The sequence below is a fragment of the Protopterus annectens genome, chromosome 13.part0 (genome assembly GCF_019279795.1).
Source record: "Protopterus annectens isolate FY-2018-M chromosome 13.part0, PAN1.0, whole genome shotgun sequence".
NCBI classification, from domain to species: Eukaryota; Metazoa; Chordata; order Ceratodontiformes; family Protopteridae; genus Protopterus; species Protopterus annectens.
The window spans coordinates 395,559,326-395,582,397 of record NC_056747.1 but is presented as its reverse complement, the minus strand read 5'-3'; the positions used below and the strand labels follow the sequence as shown (position 1 = coordinate 395,582,397).

Here is a 23,072-nt window from a genome sequence, read left to right as displayed (position 1 = left end):
AGCCATTGAGCCTCACTGATCATGAGAAAATAAGCAAAGAGTGATAAGGCTAGAGAGACATCTTTCTCCAACCAAACCACCATGTAGTACACAAAACCTAAAACCCAATTTTCCTATGCTCTTGGTCACGGCCTACTTACTCTTCCCCACCCCAATGCTGCTAAAGCCACCAGAAGATCTTTGCTATTTTCAGTTTCTACTTCCAACAGGCACTGCACCCCTTCCACATCAATTAACTCAAAGATGTGGACATACTCCCCTTTCCAAACCTTTTCTTTAGCTGAGGATGGTATGTGGGGTATCAGAAAGACTGCTTCACTCCCATGCCCCAGCATCTGTGTAGCCAACCAATCACCCAGATGAATCCCAAAGTCCAACCGAACCTCATGTAGTTGTACCTCCATCCCACCTAAACACAACACCAAACTCCCCATAGACAACCCTACTCTACCCTCCCTGGTGCATCCCCTGCTTGAACATCACTAAGCCCCTGCAGATCCTCCATGGCTCCTGCAGCTTTGCCAGACTCCTGACTTGACCCATCCCCAACTATTCCTGAACTACTTCCCACCCACACTGTCAGACATTCCTACATGAACTCCCAACATGTCGTTACCTGCAACCACATCATGCATGTCTCCAGCATCTGGAACATCCAGTGTGACAGCATCCCTTGACTCGACAACCCACGAAACACGATCACCCTTAGTGACTCAGGTAAGTAAAAGGAAGCCACTGAGTGAATACATGTCTGAGCAGTACAAAAGCATAAGTGTAACAGAGTTGCAGTCTCACCATAATTGTACCGAGAATATTTTGTGCCCTGTGCTATTTCCTGATCTGGTCCCTCCTCAATCCTCCAACAAAGAAGAAAAAAATTGTCTAAATGCTACCGACTTGCTCTTCCCCAGTTGCCTTCTCCTCTTCCTACTGGACTCAACAGGTTCTTTAGCCACCAGAGTCTCACTGCTAGGCAACTCTCAGGACAGATCTTTCATCTGTGAAATGATGACCACCCATCTCTGCTGAAACCCTGCACATCCGTCAACTACCAAAAAGAAAAGATAAAAAAAAGAACCTTACACAAGCCAGTTTCCTCCACCTGACTAGTGGAAGTATTCTGTGCTGAATGCTGCTAACTGTGATTTGCCCCACCCCTCACTCCTCCTCCTCCTTCCACTACCTTTTCCAGACACTACTAGTTTAATGTACCACTAACTTTTCTGGACACTACTAGTTTAAAGTACCACTACCTTTTCCAGACACTACTAGTTTAATGTACCACTACCTTTTCCGGACACTACTAGTTTAATGTACCACTACCTTTTCCAGACACTACTAGTTTAATGTACCACTACCTTTTCCGGACACTACTAGTTTAAAGTACCACTTCCTTTTCCAGACACTACTAGTTTAATGTACCACTACCTTTTCCGGACACTACTAGTTTAAAGTACCACTACCTTTTCCAGACACTACTAGTTTAATGTACCACTACCTTTTCCAGACACTACTAGTTTAATGTACCACTACCTTTTCTGGACACTACTAGTTTAAAGTACCACTTTCTTTTCCGGACACTACTAGTTTAATGTACCACTTCCTTTTCCAGACACTACTAGTTTAATGTACCACTACTTTTTCTGGACACTACTAGTTTAATGTACCACTACCTTTTCCGGACACTACTAGTTTAATGTACCACTACCTTTTCCAGACACTACTAGTTTAATGTACCACTACCTTTTCCGGACACTACTAGTTTAAAGTACCACTACCTTTTCTGGACACTACTAGTTTAATGTACCACTACCTTTTCCAGACACTACTAGTTTAAAGTACCACTTCCTTTTCCGGACACTACTAGTTTAATGTACCACTACTATGTTCCATTTTTCTTTTCTTTTTTTTATATTCCCCTGCTAATCCTCTGAAAAAAAACATGCATTACCCTGAGTCTCTAAGGTGAAAACCTTACCATTACACCAGTCCCTACCTCCACTGAGCTGTCTGGACACCTTCCCTAAGTTTCATCATTGGGATGATCTGAGGATTGAAAATATGTCCCTATTTTGGCCTTTGTCCCCCAATTTTGCCTTGCTTTGATCAGCTTTCTTGCACTAAGAGGATAAATACCTTCACCAGGGAGCAGCTTTAAATGCTACCCTCCCAAAATATGCTGGCAGCCCAGTCCCTGCCATCCTACCAACCTTGTCCCGAATGATAATTCAAATGCTAGGCAGGCAGCAATCCCATCTGGGGTGCAGTGCTATCCCCATTCTCACTTCTTATATATATTTATTTATTTTCTTTCTTTTATGACAGTGCGAACTGCTCATCCACATTTCCCACCCCCCCCCCCCGTAATGGACAGCACCACACCACGCACGCTCAGCAAATGACTGTTAGTCCCATGCACCTCACAACCCATGAAACATGGCCATCCTTAGTGGCTCAGGTGAGTGAAAGGAAGTTCCCAACCCATATCACCACCACCAACATAATTCTCCCCAACTCGGGACCAAACTCACAGGGCTGCCATTCTGCCTACCCACTCCCGGAATGAACAGTTGTGCCACAACATAGCACCAATGGTCAAAATGAAATCACCAGCTGGCAGAGCTCCACATAAGGACCTGTGAAACCGAAGACCATGAAAGATGCCAATAACCCAAGCCTGGAATCCTAATTAAAATAAACACCATCTCTGTTTAACTGGTTCCCAAATGGAACTGCCTGAAATCAGTTGTGATTGACTCCAAGGGAACCAACTAAATTATATTCATTCAACTAAAGCCATAACCTAAGTACTGGGTCCTACCACTCAATAATAATTAAACTAACCTTATGACTATGTAAGAGTGACCACGAATGGCCAAACTGCTATGGCAAACTTGAAGCAACCCTAATTCCCCTTTTCCCCAGAAAACGTGGAAAAATAAATAAATAATACTCATTAATCTCTTCTTCTTCATGTCAGCTATTGTTAATCCAAGGCCTACCTGTGCTCTGAAGTACCTACAGGTATTCTCGGATGTAAGCCTGCAGTAACAAGATCATGCCCAAATTTGAACTCTTTCCCTGCTACCTCACATAAAATCCTCTAACTTCCCACCCCACACCTATCTCACCTCCTCCAGACTTCCCCTTATTAAATTAACCCTTCCTAACCCACACACTATCTAAACACCTTCCCCTTCATCCTACCCTTTAACAACCTCCCCACCCCCCTAACAAACCTAACCCCTATTCTTATCATCTGCACCTAACTCCTTAAAACCCCGAAAATGTCTCTGAACAAACTGGTTTGTCCCATACCTCATTTGTAGGCTATCCATTTTTTGTCACTATATACATTGCAATTATTTTAAAGATGTGACAATTAGTAGGTAGAAGGGCTGTACTTTGGTCACACATAAATGTTGGATGGTAACAGAACTCAGCAAAATGAATGATTACTAGGGCATGTCAATCCAGTGGATTTACTGTAGCCTAAAAATCATAGCAAAATAAACCAGTGAAATACTGAGACTGTACAATCAGGAAATAAGAAGGCACAAAGTGCAAATTAGTCAGATATTGGTTAAGACTAACCAGATAGCAATAATAATGCACAGTAGTGTACATTTAGTAAGAGCCACATATCACTGAAAGTTCATTTCACTGACAACGTTTAGTGAATTGGTCTTGTTACAAGGCAAAATCAAGCGACTAAATTGTGTGTGTGTGTGTGTGTGTGTGTGTGTGTACACACGTGTATTTTGAATCTAGAACCTCAAAACTGTTGAGATGGCATTATTGAAATAATTATCACTGAACATGGAAAACTAAGAAAACATAATTTTCTGCAGGGGGCAAGCCCCCCCCCCTGCACCCACCACACCCACTGCAAATTATATATGCCCCTACATCCCTTAAAAATTATATATACCAGCACCAATATTGTGCCACAGTAGGGATAGGGCCAATTCTATGATCCCCGCTTTTCCTCAATGTCAAATAACAGATATCCTATGTACTTCTCCCTTTTAATGTTCTGCATTTTGATAATTTTGTCCCTGCATTTTGAGGTTCAAGATTGTGGTCATTTGACAACCAGAAATAGACTCCCTCACACACATATATAGATATTTTTACATATATATATATATATATATATATATATATATATATATATATATATATGGGTTACCTTCATTTTATTGACAGCTCATTTCACTGACAAGCAAATCAGCAAGACCAATTCACTGAAAGTTCATTTCACTGACAACACATTTCACTGACACTCATTTCGTAGTGTGATCCTGGAGTTAGAATATATAGTAAGGGTGTGCCCCTCACACCCCCCCTTAGTGAAATGACACTGGTAGATAATGGGTCAAAGAGGGTGATAAAAAACAGAAGCCACTCAGAGAAAAGAAAAGTTACTGCTACAATGCAGAATGCTTCAGAACTTGAGACCCTCTGTTTTAATGCTGTGTTACTCTGTGTGTGCGTGTGTGTGCGCGTGTGTGTGTGTTTGCGTGTGTGTGCGTGTGTTTGCGTGTGTGTGTGTGTGTGTGTGTGTGTGTGTGTGTGTGTGTGTGTGTGTGTGTGTGTGTGTGTGTGTGTGTGTGTGTGCGTGTGTGTGCGTGTGTGTGCGCGTGTGTGTGTGTGTGTGTGTGTGTGTGTGTCTTTATTTTACTGCATTTTGTTGATTTGAAAACTATTAGATAAGCCATTTCAGATTTTGATGGGGAGCTTTTTGAAGTTTTAAAGCCAAATAAGTAACACAGGAAAATAAAGCACCTGGGAAACAAAGCATTACAGGATGTGTACATAAATGGTGAGAGCTGTACTAACAACAAAACAAGCAAAGGACTTTGGGTGGTCTCTTGAGAAAGTTTGAAAGTAAAAAGGCTGCATGAGAAAGCATCACAAAAGCCAGTGGGTGAGATAAATGCACCAGGAACAGTTTTCAGCAATTAATAAAAACAGGAAGTTGCTACTCCCCCTCCTGCCATCACCATACAAACTATGAAAGATACCTGATCTTGAGTACTGTGAAAAGTTCTGGAAATTAAAACTCACTTCTTTAAGGTAAACAAAAGTATTTGAATGCTTAATAGAATAGAGTAATAAGATGATTTATCTTCAGCAACAAAAGGACGGTGCAGTGATGCAGTGGTAGCATTGTCACCTCACAGCAAGAAGTTCTCCGGTTCGATTCTCAGCTGGAGTGCCTTCTGTGTGGAGTCTGCATGTCCTCCCTGCATTCATGTGGGTTTTCACCAGGTACTCCAGTTTCCTTCCACGTTGCAAAGACATGCATCTGGAGCTTTTCTCCCTGGGCGTCCACTGAAAATTGGCTTCTTACCAAATCAGACTTTCCCGGTAAACAAATGTTAAATAAATAAATACAAACAATGAAATAAGTTACTCTATGCTTGAGATATAATATTCACATATATTTCTGGCACTGCAGATGTCAGAATTTTTCAGATATTTTACATTAATCAAAACGTAGGTAAACAATATTTTTCTGACTACCGTTAGACAGTAAAAAAGCACAGTATAGGTACAGAGTGGGAGGCTTTGAAGCAATTTTAGGAAGTACATTTTACTAAAATAGTAGTACACCTAATCATCAACCAACCAACCAATCACATTGCCCAGATTTAACCAACAGATAAATAGCTGATTGTTTAGCCAATAACTTGTTTGACTCTGGTAAGCTGATCGTAAGGCAGCACTACTAAGTTCCTTCGAAGGCCCTGCACATAAGGACTGCTGTGCCAGTGTCATTCAAACTATAGCACCATGTATGCTGCATACATTTGTTTAAAAGTTAAAAGTCTGTATCAGTTTCTTCAGACAAAATCCCACCATAACTCTTGAAAATCTCCTCAGATCCCATTGCTTACCTGGTATAGCATCATTTAAGGAAGGGTCTGTTCCTACAGTCCAAGACAGGGGGAAGAGTACTCATTTATTCTTATACAAAGCAGGAGTTCCAATAGTTCTAAGCAGATATTGTTTTTCCTACTGTTTCATTTATCAAAGATCTGGATAAATCAGAGAAAAACTTTTCTTACACTGTTTAAGGATACCGATGGAAGAATGAATTCAAAGAAGGAGAAACCGGTAATCCACCTCAGCAAAATTCCAAAGAAATATAAAGATAAAATCAACGATATTTATTCCACAAAAAAGAGAGCAGCAGTAAAAATAATAACACTCAGTCCTTTACAGTCCGATAAGCGCTTTCGGCAATGTATCTTCTTCAGATCGTAAAACCAGGACTGTTATTCTTACTTTTAAAAAGAAATACAACCAATAGGTTTCTATCTTCCAAAGAGCCATTTACATCTAGCCAATCATGCATGTTAACAACTTTAGTATGATAAATTCAGTTGTAAATTCCATCAAATCAAAAGTCTCAAAAAGAGACCAATTATTTTCTAGCAAAAGAACAGACTTTCTCTTTCGATCAATCATGTCCCTTCATAGTAATGCAAACGCATGTAAATATCGTTGATTTTATCTTTATATTTCTTTGGAATTTTGCTGTGGTGGATTACCGGAGGTTTCTCCTTCTAAGATCTGGATAAATGGGTAAAGGCAAAGTTCCTTCACTATATAATGGCTTCTGACAGGAGTGATCTAACTTCTAATACATGACATGGTTTCCCATGTGCTCATCATTCGCATAGTGTCTTTTATCTGATTAAGTATTAAAAGCCATTATTTTGTGTTCCGTAAAGTTCGCTAAACTGTATTTGGTGTTGCTGAGATTTTTTTTTTTTATTCTTAATATCACATTATCACTTTCAGAGCAGAGGAATCTTGTGGATATATAAATAAAAGTCACATTTATACTATACGCATCAGTAATTTAAAGTACTCAAAAAAATAGACAGAAGAAAGTTGAATGTTTTAAAGTCAGAAAATGCTGCCTATTTAATACCGCAAGAAGTTCTTAATGGCAGTGTTAACCTAAAGGAGCAGGGATATGCAAACAGACAGGATCAGGAGTCTTCATATGAGACAATCATGACATCATCACTGACACCAGTGCTTGCCTTAACATCCTTCCACATATGCGGGGGCGCAGCACATAAATAAGAATGTCGAACCCCTTGCTACCCATGATATGATGATCAGAGACTTGCCATCACTTACTACTTACTTACCACTATGATATGTGGTATGAATCTCCACTTTTGGTACCCAACCCCCTGACAGCGAGTAAATAAATGAATGACAGTGATAATTTGGAACAAAGTCTGAAGTCAGTAAAGGCTGGAAACATAAAACAAAGTGAGTGAAAAATAATATCCAATGTGCAATGAATGTGATGCCCTTAAAGACACGCAGGGCTGTCAATTACTGCCTATGTTCAGTACATCTCATGTACCGATAATGCCAATGTTACCCATATGTTTACTAATTTTCTGTGATGAACAGCCTTGTTCCAAACCTCTAATGAGTCCATACATCCTTCAAATACACACTGAATGCATAGCCATCATTTTGTTTTAAAATGGACTTATAACCCACATAGCTAGTTTTGGTGATTTTCTCTGGTGGTCATTATTATTGTTTTGTTTCCATATACTTGCCTGGCATCTGCATATTTATGATCTCCTCTGCTTATTTCTGCTCAGATTAGTTTTAATTTACGGCCTTGATTACTAAAGAAAAAGGTCAATCAGATCAAAACACAAACCCAGCCAATAAATAAACATAAATGTATAAGTACACAAACAGTGTCAGATGCTGCATTTCATGTTAACGTATCACCAACAGTGTCAGCTGCTGTGTTACATGTTAATATTTTTTTGTCATGAACATCACTTAATTGGATCTGTGATAACACATTCCTGACAGCTTTGGAAACTGGGTGCTGTAAGTATACCTCCGAAGAGTATCGAATTCTACATTCTGTGTAAATCTATCCATTGGCAGTATTGTATACAAGACTGTATCCTAAGTATCTAAGTAACAAATGCTTGCACAATGTGGGATTATTGTTACATAAATATCTGTTAACATCAGTGGTTAAATTAAATTCTTATATACGTAACAGTTTTGGTTTTCTAGATAAAATTAAAACAGTTGAATGGACAGAAGGAAAATATTGGTTGACAATGAATGTGAAAAGCCTCTATACCAACATTCAACATTGCTTAGGTATAGAGGCTTTGACTTGTGTTTTGGGGGAGAGTCCTTTATCAAGCTATATAATAAAGTTAGTTTATTTTTGTTTAACAAATATTTTTTTTATTTAATCATAAGATATATAATCAAATTAAAGGGACATAAATGGGGGCTTCTTTTGCCCCATGTATGCAAACCTTTTTATGGGTTTATTTGAGATCAAATATTTATATAATTTGGATTAAAAAAAATATGTAGTTAAGTATTTGGGGTTTATTAATGATTTATTTATTTTTTTGTGATGCTGGTGAGGTATTAATGACTTTTTGCAAGAATTACAGCAGAATGTTTTGGGTTACAGTTTGATGGAATACAATGTGGTAGTAATGTATTTTTTTTTATGTACAATTGGATGGTGTAGTAAATGGTGGACTTAAAATACCTTGTCAAGAATTTTATCTTAATGTATAAAGATTTTAGTTATCTGTTGGAAGCATTCATGTAGATAATGTATATATAGTGTAGTAGTGTGATTATAGGTTTACTTTTGATATTGCTGTATTTTATTTTGTGTAGTGTATTATTGTATTAACAATTGAAAATAATAAAGATTTATTATTGAAAAAAAAAAAAAAAAAAAGGTGCATAGAAACTTTGAAAATGGCAACCGTTTTTTGAATGGCAGAAGTTGCCATCCACCACATTTGATTAAATTATTGCCTTATGATGAGCTATTGTGCATTTAGAGGCTGTGTAAAGATGAAGAGGTTTTGGAAAGAGAACTATAGAGAACTTCTACTCTATTTAAATAGAGAGGTTATGGAGTGCAAGTTATTATGGAAGCCATGAAAAGATTAATATTGGGTGATCAATATACTAGAACAATTCAGTACAGTGGAAGTAATCAGTTTACAAGTGACAGAGAAGTGGGTATTGCAAATAGGATTTACTTTCATACTGTATATAATATTTTTATGGAAATAGTTTTTGAGATTATTGTTTTATTGTTTTTTTTTTTTTTTTTTTTAAATAAAGACTTAGTTAAGTTTTTACCCATTAAACCATTTCTTTCCTATAAGAGGGATCGTAGCATAAAAGACAATTAGACACCTGATGTGAGGTTACGGATTGACCTTCAGACTGGCGGCACATTATCATGTGGTAACTGCTCAGTTTGTAAGCACATTGTTAGATCTTTTAATAAAATTAATAACATTGTGTATACATCTAGGGATGTTTTTAGTTGCAATACTGAGGGCATTATTTATGCTCTGAGGTGCTCCTCTAGTCTTTTTTATGTGGGGATTAACAAAAGAGTTTTCAAAAGTAGACTGCAGGAGCATCTGAGGGATATTAAAAACAAAAAGATTGACAGTCCTTTAGCATTACACTTCACTCTTCTTTATGATTTGGATGGTAGCTGTTTACAGGTCACTGTTTTAGAGAAAGTTAAAGTTTATAATGCTATGGACATGAAGAATAGATTGCTTTATAAGGAAACAGTGTTTATTTTGAAATATGGAACACTGACACCTGCTGGATTAAATGTAGAATGCAACTGGAAAATGTTATAATTTTATTAGTTTAGTATATAGATTGGCTGGTTTTAATTGTTTAATTATTTAATTGATTGAATTATTTAGTTTTTATTGATGTTAGCATTTAAGTGAGAGGTTTGATATGTGTTTTTGAATTCTTGAAAGACCACTGGCCAAGGCGCTAGACTGTGTTTTATTCATATTTTAATAAAATTGGATGTTTTTCTGGCCCTTTGCAGTGGTGTGTGTGTGTGTGTGTGTGTGTGTGTGTATGTATGTATATATATATATATATATATATATATATATATATATATATATATATATATATATATATATATATATATATATATATTTTTTTTTTTTTTTTTTTTTTTTTCCTTTGCTGTTTGGTTGTTATTTATATATCCTAATATTCCCCTATCACCATTAGATACTTGCTTTGTACTACAAGGTCCCTGTATTGCATATTACATATTTGCCTTATTCCTGGTAGTACCTTTTAATATACTCATAAGCAGATTTAGGAATGAGAGTTGGGGTTTTATACCTCCTCATACTATCCAGAACTGGGCTTTATATCAATACAATTTTTCTAAGCATAAAATACTGCTTTTTCGTGATACTGTATATCCTGATAGTATAAGATGGTGTATTAATACATATACATGAATCCCACACTGGGTTATGGGTAAATACAACTACAAATTTAGAGAAAAAATGTTGTAAACATGGATTAAGACTGGTTAAATATGAAAAAGTAAAAACAGGATTAAATCCAGTCAGTCAGCCACGGCAGTTGCTGTATAAAATCATGGATTTTATTCAAAAAAGGAAAATACAAATCATAAAAGCAAGGTTAAAACACAGATAAACACTTTCACGTGTTTTTAAACAGGCACTTCATTAGATCTACAAACTGTTACAAACAAACCATTCTTTAAACACAGTTACCTCACCAAGTCGTGTGACCTAAAGAATTGGTCTTAAAGGGACAGTTACATTAAGTCCCTTCTTACAATCTTCATGTAATTCTAGAATCTAATTCATCTCTTTACATTCTGTTTTATTTCTTAGATCACCTTTTCTATTGCTAGGTGAATGTAATTCCAAAACTAAAAATTTAAAGGTATGACTGGTGTCATTCTCTAGAAAATGTTTATACAGTGCATTACGAACATCATTCTTCCTAATGTTATTTAAATGTTCTCTAATTCTGTATTTTAAACATCTGTTTGTCTTACCTACATAGTAGGATTCAAATTTCACACAGAATGACAAATATGCTAGATTTTGACTTCTGCAATTTGCATAAAAATGAAAGACATAACTCTTCTTTCTCACTGGATGTACATAAGAATCACTGCTATGAATATATTTGCACATGTTGCAGTCTCTACATGGAAATGTACCACAATTTATCAGAAACAGAGACCTTCTTATTAGTGGATTTATAATACAGCAACTGTTTTAATGCTCTATTGCTCGTATAGCAAAACTTGGGTGCATTACCATTACCAAGTACTGACCTATACCCATCATCAGGCACAAGTAGTTGCCAGTTTTTCCTAATAATATTGCAGATAGTTTGAACATCCATAGAATAAGTCATGCACATTCTTAAGTCAGGGCTTCCTGCATCAGAGATCTTTCTTTCACTTTTTACTACTCTCTCAGAGAAGTAAGGTTTAGCAACTTCCCTCCTGTACTGGAGGACCTCATCACAGGAAGCCTCGACCTCCACATCATGATACCCACTACATCATTTAAAGTCACTTTTAAGGTTCTTAAATGATTCCTACATAATGCTATCATCAGCACCTAAATGTGCATATCTGTAGAACTGTACTTTTAGCACATTAGTGTGTACATGTTTTAGATGCATGCTGTTACGATGTAAAACTTTATTTTTACTACACTCTTTCTCATATAATTTAGTAGCTATCCCATTCTCAGTAATCATTACATGCACATCCAGGAAATCAATAGATGTAAAAGGAGAGGTCAGAGTAAATCTCAGAAAACTAGTTGTAGAATGTAAGTACTCAACAAATTCATGCAAAGTTTCCATACTCCCTGACCAAACAAAAACACATCATCAACAAAATATACACAAAAAGGGATAAAGTTAAAGAAATAACCTTGATTAAATATGTAAAGGGACTCTGAGTATGCCAGCACCATATCTGCATAGCTGTTGGCGCACATGGTGTCCATCGCAACCCTAGTCTGCTGATGATATAGCTTATCATTAAATATAAACACATTATTGCTCAAAATGATGTCAAGAAGGGAGCAGACAAGCTCTGTCTTATCAACACTATATCCTGAATGTTTCAACAAGAACAACCTAACATATTCTATGCCTATATCATTAGGGATAACAGTGAAGAGTTGTGTGAAATCCATAGTTACCAGTACAAAGTTCTTAATATCTGAATTACTATACCATTCATATAAACTTGTCAAAAAATGCTTGGTATCTATTAAAACTCTACCCTCTTTGTCCAATACTGGACACAGCATTGTTTTCAGTGTATATGCACAGAGGTTCTGTCACCCGGCCCCTACCAGACACTATAGGTCTCATAGGTGGGGTCTACTCTAGGCATGTGCCCTTTAGATAGCCCATAAATGATAGAGGTTATGGGGTATTCTACTAAAAAATACTCATAAAGGGTTTTATCCAGGATGCCATCCATTAACAAGTCATGTAAGTCAGAGTATACCCTATTAATATAAGTATCCACCTAATAGTTAGCATATTCAGCATAAGTCAAAGTATCACTCAGTAAAGCCTCCATGCTTCCCAAGTATTTATCCATATCCACCAATACCGCTGTATCTCCTTTATCAGCAGGATGCACTATGAGTAAATCTGAAGGATTTAGCTGACATAATGCATCCTACTCAAAATGACTAAGGTTATAAAAGCATCTCCTGCATTTACTTATCAGAGCCTCACATACTTCATGCTCACAGATTTTTCTAAACGCTTCCACTAATGGTGGATAGGGAGGAATAAACTGACTTGGTTTTCTAAACACATTAACATGTTCTTCAGTTCCATTACCATACATTAATCTTAAAGCAATATTCCTTACAAAAAGCTTAAAGTCTGTGAGACCATCATATAAAACAGAGCCTCTGGCAGGTACAAAGGACAAACCTTTGTTAGGGCACTCAGTTGTTCATTAGTCAATTCAAAGGAAGAAATATTAAGAAGTAGGTCCAGGGCACCTTTCTCTGAACAATTGGACCCAGCTCGAGCTGCCCTGTTATCGGTGGTATTTTTATATCCTGCCAATTTCTGCTTGTAGAGTGTCCTCTCACAGCCTTTTTTTGTCTATTAGAAGTTCCAGTAGTTGTAGGTGTAAAAAGGTGCAGCAGAAAAATCAGCATTAGAGTTCAACAGCTCAGTATGTGAGTTCCTAGCAGAAACAGTGCATGTGCCTTCTGAATTGCTTGTTAAAGTATTGCTAGTAGACGTAGTTGGGCTCCTATTACCTTCCTGTCCACTAGTGGCACAGTCAGTGGGTCGACCAATACTAATAGGAGCTGGCCCAGAAGGCTCATTACAGACAGCGTTTACAGAAACCAAGTTCTCAGTTCTGACAGAGGTTGTTTGAGGCATAGTCAGTTCATCACTTTCAACATTTCTATTTCTTGTGGGAACACTTGGTTGCCCACTTTGACTATTTCTTGGCCAAGAGAATATTCTCCTCTCATGAAAATCTGCCTGATCTCTTGCTAATTTTGTACATTTAACTAATTGTAAACTTCTCATATGCAGTTAAATCAGTAAACATAGCATCAAGTTTATACTTATAAGTCTCTGAAGAGAAAAAAAGATTCAAGTTTCTCCCTTACCTTTACAATCTCGTCCATGAGAGAGTCCTCCATAGGTTGAAAAAAATCAGTCATCACTTGAATATATTTAAAGCTGCATTCTAGGTTGAGTGGTTGCCATTTATTCAAGAGTTCTGGGTAGGTGTTTCCATAAGTAGGCATCCTTAGCATTCTTAAGCCTCTGGGAATCAATTTATGAAAGAGGCATGCCTCCAAGTGAAATCTTTGCCACTGCATCCATTATGTGTTGATGATAGCATTATGTAGGAATCACTTAAGAACCTTAAAAGTGACTTTAAATGTTGAGGTTATCATGATGTGGAGGTCGAGGCTGCTTGTGATGAGGTCCTCTAATAGGACCTCCTTTTTTGAATAAATCCATGATTTTATACAGCAACAAGTACAAATTTATCAGATTCTAGATTCTTTGAAAATATGTTGTGAACAGTTACAAAACAGGTGTTATATTACTTCACTTCTTGCAGCACCCAATTTCAGGAACAGCATCAATAAACCTTCCCGACATTATCAGATACTTGTATCACTCTCAATCCCCCCAATAGGTATGATTCACCAAATTCTACTGTCACTATCAGCATCGGGTTCCCTGTTATCATGCCTCCACTTAATGTCAGATAATGCGTTCTTTGATAAAACAACCCTTGATGATAGCTGCAGCACTGTATATACCCCAAAACAGATGAAATAACAGATTTGCTATTAAGACTGCAGTTTGATTACATTAGATCCTGTGATTTGCATATATCTGCTGACATTATGAAATACTGGACTCTTTGTTACTATATCCCATAAGATTATCAGATACTGGGTAGTGGGTTTATATACAAGATCTACCTCATATACTCAGACCACATATAGTCAGTATACAAAATGTCACCTGAAGAAGAAGATGTGAAAGCGGGTGTTTTTTATTGTTCATACTCTGTTCTATATTATAGTATTCACTGACAGACTCAGATACTCTCACTTATTGGATTTTATATTATTACATCCTCTGACAGTAACACAGAGCGGCTGCTTTGCTAATATATCCCTTAGCATAGCAAGGATCATATAATTTTGTGACAGATATCAGGTTAGTTATTAATATGCAGTTCTACAGTATCAGATACTCGCCTTCTGCGACCTTATCAAGCAGGACAGTGATCTTCTCATCCTCTAGGAGTCTGCGTTTCAGAAAGCTAACAAAGATCCCATTCGAAAGTACTCCCTGGCTCACCTCATACGCTTCAGCATCAACGCACCTTTAGGATAAAACAACAGTGTTTTTTTTTTTTCATTTTAAAAACAATGCAATCATAATCTTTAAGCAACATTCTAGACAAAATGGTTTATCTAGATGTACATGATTCTCTTTTTCACATAAATTAGACTTATACTTATAAAACCCAATCTTGAATTACAATGTAAATTCCAAAATAACAAAATTATTACGGAAAAAAGAAGGTTATTTTGGCACATTTCTTCTTTGATTTTAAATAAATCCTACTTAAGAACATGACATAATTTATCTGATTACAATGTTTTAAGATTGAAATGACCAAACTACTTTTGTGCAGCAGTATCAGAGTTGTATACAGCATACATACACAGTACACAGTATTTCTCTTAGTAAGCATATAATGCCTCACTAAACAGATATAGCCAAACGTTGTTATTAAAATGAGAAGCAGTTGAAGTAATTATGGCCTATTATCAATTAGCGAGCAATATACACATTTGTGCATTTTACAGTTTGCACCAGGAAAAGAAAGCTGGTCCTGAATCTCCAATTGTCCTCTTAGAAAAATAATGTTTTATCTGGAGTATTTGGAGCTGAAAAGTGTAGACAGACCTACTTTCATAATATAACTACTCATTATCACAGTTATTTTCCTTCCCTTTTTTTTTTTTTTTTGCAATTCCAGAAGAATACTCCACATTTACCATTCCCCAGGTAAATACAGGTCCCTATTATATGAATGAAAAATCAAGATCTCGAACAGCTGAAAAGTCGAAAATGCCATTCTTTGAAATTGTTATTGTGGGGGGGGTTGTGCCCGCCACACCCCCGCTAATTATATATACCAACTCAGAGATTGCACTACAGTGAGGAAAGAGCAAATTTCCAGATCTTCACTGTACAGCGATCTCACAATAGTGATCTCGAATAATGGCATTTTCGACTTTTAAGCCATTCGAGAGCTTGATCTTTTGTTCATCTAATAGGGACCCAGTAAATACACAGCTATATTACTTCCTATGCTCTTAGTGAGACATTTTTGAAAATATTTGAATGGATTGCTTAAAATCACCACAAATCTAAGAGTTCACATTTCTGATAATAAATGTAGCCTGTTTATTTTGGCAGGTAACATTTTTTTGTAATATTATTTATAACCTAGTCACTTCTTCATAACATGTTTTCTCTTTATTTTAAATATAAATCTGATAAAACAATGCAAACTGCTGTATTAGCTTAGCTACCAGAATTGTACAATTTTCTGCTGCTCCCAGCCTTCCTGATGGTATACAGAAAAGTTTTTACAAACAATTAGAGACACTTAACAGTTCAACATATATGGAGGTTTATGGTGTGGTGAAAATACATTAAATGGATTTGCTAAACCACAGACTGGTCATAAGGAAAACTACAGGCCCCAGAGAACTTCCTTTTGGTAACTTCCTGGTACTCAGAATATCTGAATATTCCTCTTGTATCCTAATTCTAATAGACTATATTTTTATATTTTATAATAACATTGTATACTCATTTATTTATAACAAGCTGGTACAACTCAAAGGAGAACGTTCTCATTTAATGATGCAAAATTATTCCATTCAGTTTATCTAGGGATAAGCTCTCTCCTGGGATTTATGACACCCTCAGACACATATACTTATGGCTGACCTGCTTTTCCGAGTGGGCTATGATTGCCATGTCTTTCCTTCAGTCACTATTCCATCACCACATTGAGCTCGTATCATTTGTGTTCAAGTTACAGTAACCATGCTGGGTTATATTCCATCAGTCTCACAAATAACAATGTCAACCTGATCTCATTTACTTAGGTAACATATTGCATTATATTTTCTTTGGTATATTTGAGAATTGTATTTGTTATTTAAATAGAAAGTTGATTAATATTTACTGAATACATTTAGATAACTTTGTTTTTTAAATGTTATTCTATGCAACATTTCAATATTCCAAGTTTTCCCTTTATCTGTCCCTTTTCTCAAATAACAGTGTTGGCTTTGTTGAACCTTTGTGAAGATAATGGTCAGAAATGTTTTATAAATGTTTTCATATAAGAGTTTCAAGACATTATGTTCATATCATGTAGTTTAATGCATTAATGTCATGTATTTTAACTAGGGCTCTTTATCCCAATATTTTGCTGTTGGACCTTATCATGGTGTTTAACTCACTGATAATACTGCACTGCAGGTACTGTTTTATTTGTCTTTTGAATTTAATTTGAATCGTTTGTAAATATTTCATTATAAAGCTTGTTGTAAAATACTAGATAGGTTCATAGGTTGATAGGCCAGCACTAGCCAGGTGGTCTGGATGTCTACATAGAGCCTACCATGTAACATAAGTAGGAGAGTCAGTAGATTTTCCTCCATTCTTGATAATGGCCATACTGCTAACCTTGGGGGTAAATCCATCTATTCATCAAGACTTAACTGAAAGAGGCCAAACTGTTATACTACTATTATGCAAGGAAATGTTGTTCCATAGATAGGGAATCCTTTGGAGAATTATCCCATTCCCCCCAAGAAATTCCATTATTTTATGATATAAGTTGAGAAATATGGCTCCCATGTATGTTTAACATTACCAAGGTTTCTGCTATAAGAAAATTCTAGAATAAAAGAGAAGAATATAGTGGAACTATGATATCACTAGGTCTCGAGTTTATACCTTTGTTTATTAACTGGTCAGTATGTGAAAAGATTTCCTTACTACAACTGACATTTGATGATCAAAGGACAGATTGTTGTCGATGAATGTGTCTAGGTCTTTAATGATAGTACTGACCCTTAGTGGGGTTCCATATATACAATAGTCAATGAGATAGACTTGTTTCCCAAATGCAACTACAATACGTTTTTTTAATTTAAGTCTAAGACCATGGCTGGAACATTAAGTTCTGACTCCATTCAGCTCACTTGGATAATATGAGATTTTGTAGGCGTGTCAAAAATGGCAGCCTATTTGTATTCATCTGCAAACCTGTTCAATCACAAGCCTTGCATGATGGTCTTCACATCAGAGAAGAATATTCTGAAGAAAAGGGGATCCAGTTCTAACTCCTTAGGTACTCCACTAGTGGCAAATGTAATAGATGATAATTTACCTCAATCTGTAACTCTATGTGCTCTCTCCAAGAGCTAATTTGCAATCCATCATGTAATGCAGTACTGAGCATCCCTCCATCATGTGATACAGTATTGAGCATCCCTACATCATGTGATGCAGTGTTGAGCATCCCTCTCACTCAGTCTCTCATAAACTTCTCCATAGTGATCAGCGTCCAGCCAATTGTGACATGAAAGAGCCAACTTTCCTTCACCTCCTATTCCTACAGAGGACAAATGGTTCTTCAAATATATGGTTAAAGGAAGTATACTTTTATCAAAAGATAAGACATCCTAAAGTGCTAGATTTAATCCCCAATGTATCTTACATTACATATCAAGTAGAGTGGCACTCTTGTCATCTTCACAGTAAACCTAGACAATTGAATTGGCACTCGCAGATTCTTCCTCTGTTTAGCCTGTGTTGCTTTCCTCGGGGCTGGAGTGAACTTCTGAATATGTTTTATTGCCTAGGCTCATGCTGCTCTGTAAGCAGATTGCCTACTACTCAGTTTATCAAAAGTAAGCTTATTAAAAATGTCGTCAGTGGAAATTGTATCAAATAACTCAAGTTGAGATACGTAGCACAAACTCAATAATCTCCATCAATGGCATCAGACACATTCTCAAAAATTATCAACCAAATTAAAGAATAAAGGCATAGCATTCATGGAACTGAACTGACTAGGGTCGAGAATTTGTAATTTACCAATTTTACTGTTAATGAAATTGACCAAGATGCATTCTACTTCACAAGTAATACTGGTTAAACTAATGGCCCAGGCAACACAAATTATGTTTTCCATGACTCAGGTGCACATCCTTGTAGAAGCTCTGAATAAAATGTGTAAAAAGAAGTTCAATAGTAATATATTTTGTGGTACCAGAAAGGCAGCCTGGTATATTTTTGGGCCCAATTATTTTAGTATTGGTTCATGGTGGGAATGACAGGAGCACAATTTAGAAATTTAAGAGAAGGAAATAGGAATGAATAGAAAGGGGAATGCCTGAGCTAAAAGTTTCAGCCAGGACATTAGCTATGGCTTTGGTATCAGAATTAGTATTCAGTTGTAGCTCAGAAGAGGAATTAGGTATTATCTATTATTGTTTGAAGAGCTTGCTAACTTTAAATCATATCTGGCCTTACTTTTTCCAGTGGTGCATTTGAGAACCTTGCAGACCTGCTTATATGACTCCTGATTTGGAGTGAAAAAGTTTTTATATGAAATATATATTTTTTCTCCTATCATAAAGTTTTCATTTACCTGTGAATTCCACCATAGTGGTTTGTCTTTGAATTTCCCACTGTATCTTTTCTTCTTAGGTGCAGGGTGACCAATACATTGGTTAAGGTGGCTGTAAAAATCCTCAGTAAATGTGGTAGCTTCAGAGATCAGTCAGTAGTCGGAAAAGCATCTTTGAATTTGTTTAGGCTTTTAGACTGAGATATAAGGGTGGCTTTAGTATAGTGCCTGAATGTAGTTAAATTTATGTGCTGACTGATACTAAATTTGAGAGAAAAGATGACAGTTTGCTAGTCAAATGCTCAAACTTGATCATAGAAGATATACCATTAGTTGGTGCTCAGGTCATTGTAATGATAAGATCAAATATATTATTCATTTAGGAAGGAACATAGGCAATCATATCTAGGCAGATGATATTAACAAAAGATAGAAAATGTTGGGCACATTTATGGTTAGTTGTGTAAGACTCCCATTTGATGGATGGATAATTGAAATCACCCAAAATTAAGATAATGGAATTAGTAGACATGGAATCCAACCTATTCTGCACCTAATGTGGCCCCCAGGTAACATAGGTTCATAAGATGTTACTAGGCTATTGGACTTGGAGCATTTACAAGCTTATCCATGTTAATCCCAAGTATCCCTATTTGTTCCTTTTGGCTAGTTCGCAGAATGAATTTATGAGCAGAGCGGGTCTGTAATCAACACCAGCCACCCCTTTTTATGAAAGACGTGTGTCCCACCCCAGGGGTGAATTTGCAGTCTCCCATCCAATTATCTAGGTTGCATTTGAGTAGGGTCAGTGAGGAGCTCTGTTTTATGTGAACAGGAAGTCTATTCCATAGAAGCGGCAATCTCTGGGAGATGTATCTGTCTCTACAGCATATTCTGTTAATGTCAAAGGCTAGTTTGAGATCCTTACAGTGAGTGACTCTTGTGCCATTTGACTTGTGGATGTACAATATTTCCATTAGGGCAGGGTCGGAGATTGGGTTATAGGCCATGCCCAAGTCAGATCTCAGCAACCTGTTAGATACAGAGTAAAGTGACAGGGCTTTCAGCCTGTCCATGTAGATCATGGTTTGAAGTCCTTGTATTTTCTTAGTGAAAAACCTCTGAGGTCTCACCCACTGCTGCAGGTATCTGGTGAGGTACACGCAAAAGCGTGCATTATGCTCTGTTAGTGGTGTGATGAGGGTAGAGAACAGTGGAGTTATAACATCCCTTGACCTGGATGCTACACCTTTGCTTATGAGGTGCGCTACATAGAAGGCTTTCCTTACCACTGTGAAAAATTGGTGGTTGAAGTTCAGTTTGCTGTCAACCTGTGTTCCCAAGTGGTGACACCGCTGGGTTAGAAATCAGGGGGATGCTGTCAATGTTGTATTTGTAGGGAATTCCATTTTGCAAAAGGGAATAAAAATCCATTTTTTTGCATTTAGTTTTAGACCATGGTTTTGGCACCAGTCATTTGTTTGTGTTAGCCCTTCTTTTGTAATATGTCGACATCATTGGGGGACTCAATGATTGCTCCTAGTTTGCAATCATCAGTGAACCTAGTGAGCCAGAGACTGTCTACTTTGGTCTGGGCTTCTGAGAAATAGATTCCAAACAGTAAGGGGTCCAGCACAGACCCCTGTTGTACTCCTCTGGTGACTGGTCTACTGGTGGAGGTGGAGTCACCAATTTTGACAGTGTGTGTGTTCTGTCAGTGAGCCAATTGGCTACTCATCAAGTAACATTAGGGTTAATCGCCAGCTGGGAGAGTTTCTCAATGATGTCAGAGTGGGGGATTGTGTCAAAAGCATTGGCAAGGTCGAGATAGGCTGTGTGCACTATCTTACCTTTGTTCATGGCTTTGGTGACATTTTCAAAGAAGTCTACCAGGTTTAATAAGCATGATCTACTCTTAACAAAGCCAAACTGAGTTGGGTCCAGTGTTTGGAGGTCATCTATGTCCTTATTGATAAGGTCCATGATAATGGATATTCACCAAATGATAATTCTTTCCATGGCCTTGTGAATGAGACTTATGGGTCAGTAGTTCCAGGTTCAGATGATGGCCCCCTTTGTGCAGGGGAATTACTGTTGCTTTTCTCCATTCTACAGGAACACTGACAGTTCTCAGTCTATGATTAAAGAGGACACCAAGTGGGTCTGTTATGTCTTGTTTTAGATGTCTAGTAAACAACCTGGGATATTATCTGGTCCCATGGAGGCTGAGTTTTTCACCTTAGTGAGTGCAGAGATGACCTTGTTCTCTAGAGAGGGCTGGTGTCAGGTATCCTTTGGGATATGGTAAGTGGAGATGGGGGGGTGAAGTCTGCACTGATGTCAGCTAGCTGTTTGGTGATGTCTTCCAGTACAGTATGAGTGATCCCATCTATAACCAGTTTGGCACATAGATGGCATTCCCTTTTAGACTTCGGATATAGTTAAAGAATGCCTTATGATTATCCTTTGCTAGGGATGCAATTTTAGTTTTGTAATTTGCTTTAGAAGACTTTACAAGATTTCTGATTTTCTTGTTTAGGCTTAAGAGGGAACTCTTCTCTGCAGAGTGATATCCCTCTTACTTTAGGACAACAGTTTCTTCTTCTTGTTAAATAATCTGTTCATACATGAAGTTCACCACAGTAGCTTGTTTTTACAGGAAGACCTGGTTCCAATCCAGTCAGGTACAGCAGAGTTTATGCAGTCATGTAAGTGTTTGTACAGGGCATTTGCATACACTTCTGAATAGTGATCATTGATGCCTGTGATTGCAGGTGATTTTAAGCTTTTTATACCATTGCTTAGTATGCTGTAGTTAGCTTTAGTGAAGTTTTTTATAATTTTGTTCCTGTGAGGGTGCTAGTTCCAGTAGTTACTTCAAATGAGACTGATTTGTGTTCTGACCTAACCAGGGAGGGCATCAGGCATGGGGAAGTACAGTGACCCCCCCCCATGGTGGTGAGTACTATGTCCAGAACATTAGAGCCCCTAGTGGGGGTGCAGACTATCTGTTGCAGAGCATTTGTGTTACAAAGTCCAGGAAGCTCTGGACGAGTGTGTTTTTGCTTGTGTATACCTCCCAGTTTATGGAAGGATAGTTGAAATCTCATGACTAAGGTGTTGGGCTGTATGACAAGGGATTCCAGTAAATCGAGGTAGGCAGTGTGCTTATCCTGGTTCATGGTTGGGGATCTATAACTAGCAATGAAGTGGTATGGTACTTTCCTAATAGTTAACTTGACACTGAGTAGTTTGAGAGAGTCATGATGTTTGACCAATCTCAAAGTGTATTTGGCTTTAATGAAGATGAATACATCTCCACCTTTGGTTCCTTCATGCTCATTTTGAGTGTGAAAGGCATTGTAGCCTTGCATGGCCAGTGTCCTCTCAGAGGCCTTGAACCAAGTCTCGGTAACTGCATAGACGTCAGCATCCTCCAAGGTCTGAATCCAGCCTATACTATGTAAGGTAAGGAAAAACAATTTCTAGATGGGAAGGAGTAGGAGAGAGTCACTTAAGGGTCAAAGTGAAAGTGTTTAGTAGTATACTATTTGATGACCTCCAGTGATACCACCCTCTGCATAAACTGGCAGTTCTCTGAGCAGCTGAGATCAATGGGAGACCATGGAGATCATTTCCTATAGAGGATTTTAAACTGAAATGGTCTGCTTATATGCAGGCATGAAGATCCACGTTTGCACATCAACCAAATCAATAACTACAGCACAGAAGTGTTGAATAGCACTGAAACAGAGTAATTGCAAAAAATACTTATATCAGCTTTGTAGGTCCAGATGCTTTTAGAATCAATCTAAGTCTTGTAGACAGGTGTCCATTCTAGGCCCAAGGAAGCTCTGCATAAATGAGCACAATCTCACAAAAATGTAATTCTTTTATACCAGCAGGATGAAAGACTTTTATAAAGTTAAACTCT

At 37.3% G+C, this 23,072-nt stretch overlaps 1 protein-coding gene across 1 annotated transcript in view; it reads right to left on the bottom strand.

The window, feature by feature from the left end:
• The window catches only part of LOC122787359 (mucosa-associated lymphoid tissue lymphoma translocation protein 1-like), a 584,376-nt gene that overhangs the window by 93,837 nt on the left and 467,467 nt on the right, over positions 1 to 23,072 (bottom strand). The window contains exon 15 of the mRNA XM_044054015.1: positions 14,664 to 14,791. Coding sequence (XP_043909950.1) covers positions 14,664 to 14,791 — 128 coding nt within the window. The remainder of the gene's footprint in view (positions 1 to 14,663; positions 14,792 to 23,072) is intronic.